The sequence below is a fragment of the Equus asinus genome, chromosome 20, assembly GCF_041296235.1.
Source record: "Equus asinus isolate D_3611 breed Donkey chromosome 20, EquAss-T2T_v2, whole genome shotgun sequence".
Classification (NCBI taxonomy): Eukaryota; Metazoa; Chordata; class Mammalia; order Perissodactyla; family Equidae; genus Equus; species Equus asinus.
Window position 1 is genome coordinate 17329787 of NC_091809.1, and position 14143 is coordinate 17343929.

Here is a 14143-nt window from a genome sequence, read left to right on the forward strand (position 1 = left end):
AGTGACTACTCTGCACGAGGCAGGGCCACACCTTAGGGTCCACTCACCCAGATTCCAGCCACCCATGAGTGGAGTACTGTTCTCAGGCAGCCTCAGTTTCCACCAGGACAGAGAACATTCCGGATGAAAACCAAATGCACCATCCCTAGAGGACAAGAGGCAGTCTAGGGCCAGGGGCCAGGTGCAGACTCAGGGACCGTGGGTCTTCTACGCTGTGGGGGCCCAGGGCAGATTCCACGAACTCTCCAAGCCTCGGCACCCCCCGCCCCCTGTAAAATGGAGCCATAACTGCCTGCCTCATACACGTTTGTGGGGACTCAATCCGCTACCCTGTGACGTGCACACGCTGGCGACGTGTTAACACGATGAGCATCCCAGCTGTCAAGCTCAGCCACCGCATCCCGTAGATCCAGCCCAACTCGGGGTGGAGCAGGAGGCCGTGGGGGGTGACAGCAGGGATGCTGGCACAGCTGCCTGACACTGAACCCGGCTCTGCTACCTGCCACCTGTAATCACCTTGGCCAATCACTTAGCCTCCCTGAGCCTCAGTTTTCCAATCTGTACAATGGGGATGAGAAACACAGCGTCTATTCCCTGGGGCTGTAGGGATGACCAAGTGGGTCAACAATTGTAAAACACTGAGAACGGTGGCTGGTCCATCGCACGTGGCCAGGAAGTGTGAGCCATTATCACCAGGACTGGTGAACCCACGAGGGCTCCCGGTGGTTACCCCGACTTTGTGCCAAACGCACTGGTCTGAAGTTGGCAGAACCTACTTGCACCCCGAGACCGTGTCCCTCATTCCCAGGTGGAGGGTGGTCCTCACCCACCCTACATGCTTTCTCCCTGGAGCCCTGGCTGAATTTCATCCTTCTCAAAGCTTCCTCCCTCCCAGGGCCTCGGCCTCCCCCACGCGTGAGCCTGGCCTGGTCCTGCCAAGGCCAGCATCTGCTTACTTTGAGAACGTGCCAAGGGGCCAGACTTAACCCAAAATAACTTTATTGTTGTCTCTGCTTCGGATATAAAAGCACCCTCGCAACCCCAGACCAGCCCCCTGGGGGCATGAACGTGGCTGCGTGTCACCAGCCTCTGCTCGGAAGGACGAGCCCCATGCCCACCCCAGCTGCCTGTTTCCGTTGTGCTGACCCGGGGGCTAGCCTGGGTGCAGTGCAGAAGTTTACGCCTGAGATTGACCAGTACAGTGAAACACGGGGGCCCCCTTGACCCCGGTTGTTGGAGATGCAGGATGCACATTACAGCTTCCAGCTGTCCCCAGGAAAGACGGAGTGTGGGGGTCCCCCGGGCCGAGGCTGGGCACGCTTGAGGTCGTAGCGTAGCATTTTGCTCTTCCTGAGTTTCGGGGTCCCACCTGGTCAGCCATTGCTGGGAGATGGATTGCTCCCAGCTCCAGAATCGCTCATCTCTGGAGAGGAGGATGGCAAGGGAGCTCTGGGGCCCACGGAGGCCAGGACTTTTCACCGGGATCTCTCACGGTGTGTAGCGAGCAGAGAGTGACATGGAAGTTTCCCCAAAACCCCGTGGAAAGAGGCATGGGTTGAGCGGTGCCCGGGCGGTGAGTCTGGAGAGGGGGCTGCGGGAGGGGCCTGGGGCCAGGCAGGACCCCTCCCACTACAGCAGCTGCAGCCGCACCTTCAGCCGCAAGGCCTGGCTGCCAGGCCCCGGCCGCCTCTCTGGCCTGGGGCCCCGGGGCTCTGCCACGCTCACCACCTCCAGCTCGTAGGTTCCAGGCCCCGGCCTCCGACGCCCCAGCTGCAGGATGCTGAGGCGGTGGAGGTGACGCACGCGGAAGAAACCTCGCTCGTGGCCGCGGGCAAGGACGTAGCGCACCCGGCCCCCCAGGCTCTCCAGCGCCGGCCGCAGCTCCAGGATGTGCTCGGCCCGGCCCAGGCGTGAGAGGTTCAGGCCCATGGTCAGCGGGGTCTCCGAGTCCAGGCTGGCCAGGCTCACCTGGGGAGGAAGACCAGGTGGATGGTCAGAGGCCGGGAGAATGGAAATGCGGTGGGCAGGGGGCCACAGGGTCACAGCCAAGGGGGCATTTCAGCCCATCTCTAAAGTGGAGGACGACGTGGACCACTCTCTGCCTTTGACTTCTGTCTCATCCTCCATCTACAGAGCCATGAAGGCAGTGGCTGGTCCCCAGGCGGAAAGCAGAGGGGCACATAGGCAGCCGCTTTTCCACACCCCGACTCCAGACTCCTGGTCTCGGCTGGGGGGCTTCAGATTCCTGGCAGCCAAGCAAATCGAGGATTTGCTCTCAAAGACCCAGACAGGGCGTCGTCAGAGCCCTGACACTCGGAGGCGGCCTGGGGTGGCTGGACTTACGACCCAGAGCCTTGCAGAAGCAGCCAGCCCCAGGAGGACACTGCAGCCAACACAGTGAGAGAAACACAAGACGGGGCCGGGGGACAGAAGAGCCGCCCAACGGCTTCCCGGTTCCCGGAGGCCCCTATACTTCCTGCATCTGGGCCATTTGAGAGCCCTGCTGTGTGGACGACAAACCCCTCTTTATCTGAGCTCCTCTGAGCGCGTTCCCGGTCCTGGCAGCCAGACAGAGCCCCCATTAAGCCTGCAAGCCTCAATGACAGGCTAACCCGGGCTGGGGGATGCAGCCAACCCCACAGGAGGCTCTCTGTGTTTTCTTCTCCTTTGCTCTGGCCAGGGCTGTGTTTGTGCCGCCAAATTGACACACGGATGGGGTGATTTGCTGTTGCATTAAAGTGAAAACTCTTTCCGTTTCCCCACCCCTGAGTTCTGGAAGCTTCCACCCTTCCCTGGGGCAGGTACTCAGACGTGCACGCTCACTGACCCCTGCTGGCAGCCTGTGGGTATTGCAGGCAAAGTCACAGCCCGGCGCCCTGGCCCGAGTGGGCTGGTGACCATCCCAGGAGCCCTGGCAGCCACTCCACTCGCTCTTAGTGAGCTCCAAAGGCTGGCAACACAAACCCAGCAGACACAGGGCTCCATCCTTGCAGAGCTTACAAAAAAATCATACTAACTCTGGGATAATATATGCAGCCACCGTGTTCCCAGCAAGGGGAAAAATACAGGGGAGGGAAAAAGCCAAAGTAAGACATTCACATCTAGTTCACTGAATATTGACAGCCCCTCACACCCCACCTTCCTATCCTGCTTCTGTCTTCATTTCCCCCAAAGCATTCACCGTGGGTCCTATTTATCACGCATTATAAAATGTGTTTTACTGATTTCGTGCCTGTCTCTGTATTAGGATATCAGCCCCCTGGGGGGCAGGGACTTTGGGGATTTTTTTGTTCCTCGTTGCTCCAGTACACAGCGCAAAGACCAAGGCTGCTCGTAAAGAGAAGGCCGCACAGTGGAGCCTGGAACCCCCGCTCCGCCACTTTCAAGTCTTGTCACTTGGGCGCGTGAGCTAACCTCTCTCAGCCTCAGTTTCCCCATCCATAAAGTGGGGATGATAGTGGCGTCTACACCTCCCAGGGCTGTCGTAAACACCGAGAGGCTGTGAGCGAAGGCAGAGCCCTTGGAGCGGCACCCGCATCCAGCAGGCGCTTAATAAATGTTTGGTTTTCAGAGCTTTTGGGGGATGGCGGCAAGACCAACCAGCGGTGGCCTCAGGGACTGTTCAGCTGAGGGGCGAGCAGACCAAATCTGGGGCAAACTGCCCTCCCCACACAGCCTGGTGGGTCAGGGTCATGGAGGTCAGGCTGTGGTGGCCCCAGGAGGCAGGAGGGACGTGGCTGCAGGCCTGCTCTGCCGTCCCTGAGGGCGTGGGGACGACCCCTGTGACTTCTAGAGACAAGGTGCATTCAAGAGGCTGGAGTACAGCTCCCGGTGCATCATGGGTGCTGGAAAGGGGCGCAGAGGTGGCGGATCTGAAGGGAGGGGTGACAATGAGACTCTGCTGGCTGCCCTGGACCCCGCTGGGGCTAAATCCAGAGGGGCCCTAAGGGAGGGCTTCACCAGCCAGGAGTGCGGGGGGGACAAGCATCGGGGACCAAGGCATTTTTCCTGCATCCAAGTGCCACGCAAGGGGGCCAGAGAAAGCATCAGAGCCAAGCCAGGGTCTGTGTGGGAGGTGCCTGAGTGAGGTGGGGTGCTCAGGGGCCTGTGTCCCCCCAGAGAGCCCCCGGGGGGAGTCTGGGTCTGGCTAAGTGCAGGAAGACCTGGGAAGGCACCATGACCCAGGGGGACAAGATGGGACATGGAGTCTGGTGCCCCACCCTTGGCCTGTCCCCCAGACGCCCCTGCCACAGACAGTGCCGCCACGCCTGGCGCATCCCCCTGGCACCTGGTGGTCCCCGTGCACGCTGCGCCGAGGCCGGTCACGAGCTGGGAGGCCGTTGATCTTGCACTCGTAGCAGGCTTCAGGCGGGAGCAGCTGGGCGTCATCATCTGGGGCGTTCGGGGGCTCGGGGCTGAAGCCCAGGCCGGAGACACAGTGCCTGGGCCAGGACAGGGCACGGCGGGCTTCAGGGACAGGCTGGTGGGAGCTCCCAGCCACCCCCCATCCACCTCCCATGCTCCACTCAGAGCCACACCGCCTGTGTGGGAAAGTGTGGTGTGCCGATGTGCTGGCGTGGCTTGCCATGCATCTACACAGGGTATGTGTGCGTGTGTGCCTCCCTCGGCTCACCCAGGCATAGGTGTGGACCTGCATGCATGCAGGGGTGCATGAATGCACCTGAGGGTCCCCAGAGGCATGTGCATGTGCAAGCCTGCATCCTGGGACGCTGCAGCATGCTTGCACATGTGTGCACGTTGGGATAGATGAACGCACCAGGGTGCCTGGGCATGTTGGCAGGTGTGTGAGCTGTCTACCCACTTAAGGGTATTACAGGGACGTGTGCATCTACCACTGTGGGCGTGCAAGCATACACGAGCGGCAGGAGGACAATGACACCATTGTGGGGTATGAGGTTGTGTGTGCACACGGACATGTACTGCTGGGCCTTTGTGCACGTGTGCATATGCACAGGTGCACACCCTGTGTGGGTGTGCACTAGTCCTAGGGTTTGAGGGTCTCTGTGCACCTCGTTCAAGCCCCTCACCCTTGCCCTGCCCGGAAGTAGCCCCGGGGACAGCCGCACACGAAGCCCCCGGGGGTGTTGGCGCAGCCGTAGCTGCAGGGGCCGCCCCGCAGGGCACACTCGTCCACATCCTGGCAGCCCCCCAGGGCCTGGTCGAAGTCGAAGCCAGAGGGGCAGACGCAGCGGAAGCCACCCAGCGTGTTGTGGCAGGAGGCGCTGCCGCAGGCCGCGGGCGACAGGACACACTCATTCTCATCTGCAGGTGCCGGGGGGAGAGATGACACAGGGGGACGGGGGGCGGCCTTCGCATCCCCAGAGCCCTCCACCCACAATGCCCCCTGTGCCCTCTCGCCAACTCCAGCACCCAAGGCTGATGTTAAAACCCCAATCGAGCTCCCCATGACCCCCACGTTAGGTCTGTGCCCCCTTTTACACTCCTCCAGGCCCCCCCAGCCCTGTAATTCTCCTTCAAAGCATTTCTCAAAACTTCCCAGAAATCCTAAACTGTGGGCTGACCTAGAACAAGGCTTCTCATTCTTGACACAAGTGACATTTGGGACCGATGGTCCTCTGTGCTGGGGCCCGGCCCGGCCCTGGAGGATGCTGCCCAGCATCCCTGGCCTGCATCTACTCGATGCCAGCAGCAGCCACCACCCAGTTGAGATGAGCAAAAATGTCTCAGAGACACTTTAAAATGTGCCCCAGGGGGCACAAAGGGCCCCAGTGGAGAGCCACTGGTTTAATTAGTCCCCGTCCCCACCACAAGACTGGACAACGGGAGGGGAGGGACAGAGTCTGTTTCTTGGCTCACTTCCGCATCCACAGGGCCCAGTGCAAGGCAGAGCCTGGACAAACCATTGCCAAAGGAATGAATGAGTAAGCATGCAGAGGAGACAGGCAGAGAATGAGGAATTGGTGGCAGAGGCGACGACCTGTGGGGTCCCCAGGAGACAAACTTTCCCCCCACTGGGTGCGGGAAAGATGAATTTAGCTGAAGACCCACCAAGAGGGGCAGGAGGAGGGGCTGGAAAGAAGGCAGTGCTGGCGAGAGGGGACAGCTGTGTCACAGAAGCCACGGGAGGAGAGATTGTCCAGGAGGGACAGGCAGTGGGGCCCGGAGCAGAGGAGGTCGAAGATGAAGACTGAGGAGTGGTGACAGAGAGGTCACAGGAGAGTGAGCCCAACGAGGGTAGAGAATGAAAGCCAGACTGTAGGGGAGGAATGAGGACAAGGCTGTCATTAGCGGGCTCTGGAGCAGCATAGAGAAGCATGCAATGGGAAAGGTTGGGGGGCAGAATGCTAGCCCCCCAAACTGAGGGCCTCTGCACCAGCTATGACAAACATGTAGCACGCACGCCCCCATTCCCCATTGCCGCACCCAAGGCAGACATTGCTAATCAGTCACAGCACTCTTTGCCAGTGATCACAGGCACCGCCTCAGAATCTTTCTCAGCTGAGCCCTCCAGGCCACTGCGTCCTAAGAAAGGGCCTTGAATGTTGCCTTGCTGCCTCTGCAGCTCCCTGGCTCCCAGCCTCCCCAGCAGTGGGGAACTTACTACCTTCCAGGCCGGCCCATCTGATCTTTAGGTAGTTGTGCCTTATCACAGTATCCCGCTGGGTGGTGGCTCCTAGTTGTCCGCTCCAGATGGATTCTGGCCTCCTCCCAGCCCCCTCCACTCACCCACACACTGGCTCCACTGGGAGTGCGGGGTGAAGCCCTGAGGGCAGGCGCAGCGGTAGCCCCCCAGCTCATTCTGGCAGCCGTGCTGGCAGCGGTGGGGCCCGTCGCATTCATCCACGTCTTCGAGATGGCAGACAGGGAGAGGGGGCTCACCCGGCGGCCTCAAGGACCACCTCCCAGGCCCGGAGCCCACCCAAAGCCCAGCTCTACCTTCGCAGCCACGGCCCGAGCTGTCCAGAGCAAAGCCTTGAAAGCATTCACAGCTGAAGCTGCCCGGGGTGTTGTGGCAATGTCCACGGGGGCCACACGGGCCAGGCTGGGTCAAGCACTCATCGTTGTCTGCAGAGGACAGAGAATGGGCAGGGCCACCTGGTGGTTAGGGGGCCACTGTGTGGCTTTGGGCAAGTTCACTTACCTTTCTGTGCCTCAGTTTCCCCCTCTGTGAAATGAAATCTGTAACCGTTCCCCCTTCACAGAATTGCCATGAACATTTAAGACTGCACACATAGAGAACTTGGTCTGAATCTCATCTGCACCACCTCAAAGCTGTGTGACCTGGGGCGAGTGACTTACCCTCTCTGTGCCTCAGTTTCCTCAGCTGTAGCATGGAGATGATAAGACCTACCCGATCACGTTTTTGCAAGAATTAAATTAATCGAATCACGGAAAGGGCTTAGGACAGGGCTCAGCCTGGGAGTAAAAGATTAACAAACCCCTTCTCCTTTCAGAGGAAAATGACCTGGGGTCGCTGTTGTGCTCTCTCCTCTTGGAAATGTGAAAATTGTGGGATGTCAGCCAGTGTGATGGACTGAATGTATTTGGCCCCCTCAAATCCGTATGCTGAAGCCCTAACCCCCCGTGTGATGGCATTTCGAGGTGGGGCCTTTGGCAGATGATGACGGTTAGATGATGTCACGAGGGTGGGGCCCCCATCACGGGATCAATGCCCTTATAAGGAGAGACACCAGAGAGCCTCTCTCTCTGCCACGTGGGGACACAGCGAGAAGGTGTCCGTCTACAATCCAGGAAGCGAGTCCTCACCAGGAACCAACCCTGCTGGCACCTTGATCTTGGACTTCCGGGCCCCAGGATGGGGAGAAACAAATGTGTGCTGTTTAAGGCCCCCAGTCTGGGCTGTTTTGTCTGGCAGCCCGAGCTGAGACAGGCTGGTTACTGGACGATGCTGGTCTGGTGGCAATGGCCCGGGGCTTGTCAATTGCGTTTCGACTGGGATTTTAGAGAAGAAAAAATACATTTTGGGGCCGAGAAGCCTAGTTTTGGCTTCCCCGAGTATGGAGATTCTTGACACGAGGCACACCCCTTTGGGGACCTGGAATCTCCCTTGGGTATGAGAGGCATTGGGACACAGGACTTCTGAGCCAGAGTGGCTCCTGCCGCTGCCCGTGGTCTCTTCCCTGCCGTGTAAGCTGTCACTGCAGGGGCCACAGACTAGCCCTGGATTCCCCCCCGAGAGAAACATCTGGCACCACCGGTGGCTTCTTCCCCTTTGTATCCAGCAAATTGACCCACAGGTCCAGGTGACCTACTGCGGTCAGGTGAGTCTGACCTTCTAGTTCAGTCGTCCGCAAACTGGGGCCTCGTGAGATGGATCTGGCCCTCTGGCTGTTTTTGTCAATAAAGTTTTATTGGCACAAGGCCACGCCCGTTCATGGACAAACCATCGATGGCTGCTTTTGAGCTACAGCATTGAGTTGTCACGACAGAGACCACGTGGACCACAAAGCCAAAAATATCTATCAATGGGCCCTTTAGAGACAAAGTTTGCCGACCCCTGATCTCGTTAGCTTAAGACCACCCACCAGGAGCACAGGCAGAGAAGCATGAGCCATGAATGATCTGCAGCCCCCAACCCGTGGTAACCATGCAGTGGGGACCCTGGCTGAGAATGTCAACGCTATTCTAGCAAGAGAAGAAGTCCCAAAGGAGTCTGTTGTGTGTATGGTGCACGTGGGACATGTGTGCGCTGGCACACGGGTCTGCGTGCGTACACGCGCACAGCTGCACGCATACAAATGCCGTGTTGAGGCAGATAGGAAATATTTGTGACTTTGTTGCAACTACTTGGCTCTGCGGTTTGGGCGCAAAAGCAGCCACAGATGACACGTGAAGGAATGAGCGTGGCTGTGTGTCAATAAAACTTTATCAACAAAAGCAAGCAGGGGGCCAGGCTTGACCTGGAGGCTGGCATCTGCTGACCTCTGGGCTAGAGCACTGCCTGGGACACAGTAGGTGCGCAGTTGGCGCTGGCTGAGTGGATTAGTGGGAGGCTGAATGGGGCCACTCTCGGCCAGGCTTGGCCCTCGGGGGACGCCTGGTTCTCTCAGGTCACAAGATGCTACGAAGTGATGGAAGGGGCAGATGCCCTGGCAACTCTGGCTTCTGAACCAGCTTCCCCTTTGCACCACTGGTGTGGGCCCCAGGCTTTTGGGAGCCCCCTTGGGAGACCCTATGAGAGAGACCCAGAAGACACTGGTCAGGGGCAAACGTAGATGTGGGCCAACGTCAGAGGCACTCCTGAGGGTGGACCTCCAAGGACCCGAGGGCAAGGAAGGAGACTGAGGTTCTAGACGCCACCAGGATATGAGCACCGACAGAGCAAGGACTTTGTCCCAATCACCCCCATGTCCCCGGTGTCTGCCACGCACTGGGCGCTTGGTGCTTATTTGGAGAACAAACCAACAGAGGCCAGGGACGTGTGAGGGCACTTACCGAAGCAGGCCAGGTGGCGCTGGGTGAAGCCGGGGGGACAGTGGCAGGTGAAGGAGCCGACGGTGTTGGCACAGAAGAACTGGCAGTTGTGTTGCCTGGAGGAGCACTCGTCCAGGTCTGCGGCACAGATGGCCCAGGGGGCTCAGGGCAGGGCCCAGGCGAGCCGGGGGCTTCCCAGGGGAAAGACCCTGGAGATGGCGCCCGACACCATGCAGTGGGAAGGGCAGGAGACCGCAGGGGCTGCGCCAGGGGCATCCCTGGGGGGGCGGGGCCAGAGCCCCATGTGGCTTGGTGGGGGACGGAGGGTCATTACCTTTGCAGGTCCTGCCGTCGTCCTCCAGCAGGTAGCCACGGGGGCAGGCGCACAGGAAGCTGCCCTCCGTGTTTTTGCAGAGGAAGATACACGGCTTGGGGGTCTGGCTGCACTCATCCACATCTGGAGGGCATCAGATAGACATTCCCAGGGGCTCAGGGCCTGGGGACTCCACCCCGAACTCTAGCCATCCAGAGTCTGTGGGCTTACACGAGGAATTGGCACTTTTTCTGTTTGGCTTTGCAGGCCATGCGGTCTCGGTGAACTGCTCAGCTCCGCCTTTGCAGCAGGCAGACAGCCACAGAGGGTCAGGAAACAAACAGATGTGGCTGTGTGCCAATAAAACTTTATTGACAAAAACAAGTGGAGGGCTGGACTCAGCCTGAGGGCCAGAATTTGCTGACTCTCGACTTAGATGAACGCCTGCCCCACGACATAACTGAAAGTCTGAGGATGCACAAAGGAACAGCGGAAAGTGGCCCACGTGGGGTCGAGGTGCAGGCAAGGACCAGGAATGCTCTGCTTCTGGTCTCGCTGTGGCCAGGTGCTGTGCAGAGGGGCCAGGCAGGGTCGGGGACCGGGGGAACTCACCCAGGCAGGTTGTGGCGGTGGCATCTGGGGTGTAGCCAGCCTGGCAGTGGCAGCGGAAGGAGCCCAGGGTGTTGATGCACTCGCCGTGAGGACACAGGTTGGAGAGCATGTGGCACTCGTCCACGTCTGGGGACGAGCAGGGCTTGGCTGGGGTGGTCGCCTCGGGTCACCGGGGCCTGCCTCCTCCCTTCTCCCAGGAGCCTCTACTTCCCCTCCTGCCCCTGGAGCTGGGGGCCTGGTCCCCAGGGGACCCCACCCTCAGGCTGTGGTTTGTACCTCTGCCAGCAGGACACGCTGATACAGTTCCTTCCACTGGACACTGAGAGCACCCGGGGAGACACAGCCACCCCACAGTCTCGCCAGTGACATCGCCTCAGGGCACCCACACCCACACACGAGGAAGCACGGACAGGGACACACGCATTGCACACCAGGCACATGCGCAGACACGCCTGCAGAATCCCAAGGACACACAGGATCCTCTGTCCCCGAGATGCACCCTCGCAAGGGCCCTTCCTTCTCAACCCCAGATGTCACTGCTGCTCACTTGGGGTCACCTGTCTCCCCCTGACACGCTCGATGAGACACAGTCATGGTCTCACGATACACTCACGCTCACTCCCACACACGTAGCGACCCTCGCAGACACTCTCTGGAACTCAAAACACATCGACTGGCTCGCTCCCTCTTAGCACCTCCCACACACGGGACACACAGCAGCTCCCCCCTCACTAGAACACACACACATTTACAACCTCACACGCAAGGATGTGCACGCTTTCACATGCTAATACACAAATGCTCATTAACCAGCATGCACACACATGGAATGCACACCAGCTCACTCGCTTTCACACACTAGCACATAGACAAGTGCTCACTGAAAATTGGCACACACAGGAAACACATCGGCTCACACACTTTCACACACACGCTAATACACAAATGCTCACAAATCAACTTGCACACACAGGGAGTGCCCATCAGTTCACAAGCTCAATAACAAGCCTGTACACACAAAGAACACACACGCATGGTTTGCACACCTACTCACCCGTGCACCCAAGTTTATGCACACCCACAGAGCAGGCTCTGGCTCACACCGGCTCACACACGTGCCAGCACAGAGATGCACACACACACACTGGCTCACACACTCTAGCAGCCGCTGGAGTGCCGACACACGACCGTGGACAGCTCCGCACCCACCTCGGCCCTCGGCGGTGTAGCCCGAGCCGTGGGGGCACAGCTTCCGGTAGGCAGAGGTGCCAGGCAGAGGACAGAGCTCGCAGCGGGGCCCCCAGGCACGGCCACCCCCGCAGCAGCACTGGGCCCTGGTGGCCGCCTCACCGCCGCTCAACCGAGCCTGGCACGCGACCTGCAGCACCTCGGAGAAGCAGGGGCCCTGCCGGATGTCTGCGGAGAGCAGAGGTTGGGGAGATGGTGGGGGGGGGGGGAACGTGCCACACGGGTCCCCCTCCCCCGTGGCATCCGGTGGCATTGAGAGTCTACACAAGGGCTCCCAGACGTCTCTGACACGGCTGTGTGTGCTCAGGCTGCAATCGCTCAAGCTGTTGTCGCCTAGAGGGTTAACTGCCCTCTCTGGGCTGGGGCTGGGGCCGGGGCAGAAGCTGCAGACCCAACGATGGGAGGGATACCCTGGGGCTGCAGGCGCCGGGAAGCTCCCAGAGGGGAGAACGGATGGTCAAGGGGCAGTGCGGAGGCTGGGGACCATTTTGGGGGAGGCAAGAAGTGGTGGCATCCTGGACAGATGGGGGACAGAGCAGAAGGGTGACATCCAGGGACACGCGGGAAGTGGAGAGAACAGGGGAGGGACATGGTAGACACGTGTGTCCAGATCGGCTCAGCAACCCACTGCGTGCCCCGTTGGTGCCCCGGCCCCCGGCCCCGCCTCGGGGAGCTCCCAGGAGGCAGGAGGGACGGGCGGCAGTGCCTGGCCACACTCACCGTGGCACACAGTGAGGGCGGGGCTGGGCTCGAAACCCTCGTCACAGTCACAGCGGAAGCTGCCCGCGGTGTTGACGCAGCGGCCGTTGGCACAGAGGCTGGGCTGGACGCGGCATTCGTCGTCATCTGAGGCGGGAGCGATGAGGCAGGCCGGCGGGGAGGCCAGAGCCCCCGAGCCAGCCTCCCCCACGGCCAGAAGGGCCCCTCCAGGGTTGATGTCTGCCCGCCTGCACCCTCCAGCTTTGAGCTTTCTCCTCTGCGGCGGTCCCCACACCCCTGAGGCACCGTCGTACCTGTGCAGCCTTCTCCGGAGCCGGGCTGGGGCCGCATGCCCGGGGGGCAGACGCAGGCGAAGGTGCCGATGAGGTTCTTGCACAGCATGCCCCGGGCGTGGCAGTCCTGCTGGCCGTCTGCACACTCGTCCACGTCTGCGGACGACCAGGGACAGCTGGAGGCCAAAACTGGGTGCCCCAGGGCCTGGCTGCAGGCTGTGGGGACCAGGATCCCGCCCCCCCCCAGGGGCCTCAGGCGGTGTCCATCCCTCCCTTGACCATCCCAGGCCTCCTGAGAAGCCAAGGGCATCAGGACGGCCCCAAACCCCTGCATCCCCTGCCCACATCAGGCTCTGTGGATCTGTCTGGCCTTCACCACGGTCCTTGGAACACTGAACCCAAAATAGCCCTGGAGAGACTAAGTCCAGCCCAGAATGTCTCACCTTTGACATGTGGGACCAGAAAATTCTTAGCAGTGGGAGGGCATTCTGTGCATTGTAGGATATTTAGCAGTCCTGTTGGACTCAGGACCCTGGGAGACTTTTGTATCCCATTTTCATAACAACACAAGCAGAACCACCACTCACAAAACAGCGCCCATTGCACACTCACTTGCCTCAGCTCTCCCTTCACTTCAGCACTTATTGCTCATTCCCACCCTTGGAGGCACAGGCTCTTATTTTTGCATTTTCTTTCAGGACCAGGGCATGGGAAGCCCCGGGGCCCTGCCCATCACCCACCCGCCCACGCCTGTGGATCCTACCTCGGCACATGGCCCCGTCATCCCGCAGGGTGTAGCCGGCCGGGCAGGTGCACACGTAGGAGCCCTCGGTGTTGTGGCAGCGGAAGGCACAGAGCAGGGGATTCAGGGAGCACTCGTCGATGTCTGGGGAGGCCAGTGGAAGTGCCGGCTGGGCGGGGTCTGCCTGTGGGACCCCCGCTCCCTCGCAGGCCAGCCCCCTGTGCCCCCGTCACACAGCCCAGGTCCTGGGCGGGCAGGGTCGTACCCTCGCAGGTCATCATGGGGCCGGGCTCAAAGCCATCGGCGCAGGCACATTCGAAGCCTCCAATGACATTGGTGCAGGTCCCTTCCCCACAGGGGTGCCCGACGGAACACTCGTCTATGTCTGGGGTGGGGAAGGGGAGGTCAGCGCCTGCAGAGAGCCCCCTGTCCTTGATATTATTCTGTCTGCCTCCCCCTCCGACTGCCACACAGCACGTAGGGCCAGATGCGGTGCACCTCTGGGCTGGGGGCAGGGCAGGCATGCCGTCTGTGTGCAATGAATGCCTGACTGAATGAGTGAGCAAGGGAGTGAGTGAGTGGATGACTGAGCAAGAGAGTGCATGAGAAAATGAATAAGTGAATGAGTGAATGAATGAGTGAGCAAGACAGCACATGAGCAAAAGAATAAGTGAATGAGTGAATGAATGAGTGAGCAAGAGAGTGCATGAGCAAATGAATAAGTGAATGAGTGAATGAATGAGTGAGCAAGACAGCACATGAGCAAAAGAATAAGTGAATGAGTGAATGAATGAGTGAGCAAGAGAGTGCATGAGCAAA

General features: G+C 60.0%; 1 protein-coding gene across 4 annotated transcripts in view; it reads right to left on the reverse strand.

Annotated features, from left to right (window-relative positions):
* Window positions 1–984: 984 nt before the first annotated feature.
* Window positions 985–14143, reverse strand: part of FBN3 (fibrillin 3) — a 64477-nt gene continuing 51318 nt past the window's right edge. For 2 of the 4 annotated variants that reach the window (XM_070491887.1, XM_070491886.1), the window contains 13 exons: window positions 13590–13709; window positions 13346–13468; window positions 12604–12738; window positions 12311–12436; window positions 11552–11758; window positions 10343–10468; window positions 9752–9874; window positions 9439–9555; window positions 6919–7047; window positions 6709–6828; window positions 5049–5283; window positions 4289–4442; window positions 985–1968 (listed from right to left, as the gene is read on the reverse strand). In XM_070491887.1, the coding sequence (XP_070347988.1) occupies window positions 1630–1968; window positions 4289–4442; window positions 5049–5283; window positions 6709–6828; window positions 6919–7047; window positions 9439–9555; window positions 9752–9874; window positions 10343–10468; window positions 11552–11758; window positions 12311–12436; window positions 12604–12738; window positions 13346–13468; window positions 13590–13709 (2054 nt within the window). In that variant the 3' untranslated portion in view covers window positions 985–1629. Of the gene's footprint in view, window positions 1969–4288; window positions 4443–5048; window positions 5284–6708; window positions 7048–9438; window positions 9556–9751; window positions 9875–10342; window positions 10469–11551; window positions 11759–12310; window positions 12437–12603; window positions 12739–13345; window positions 13469–13589; window positions 13710–14143 lie in introns of all 4 variants that reach the window. The other 2 variants (XM_070491885.1, XM_070491884.1) reach the window with 1 other exon arrangement.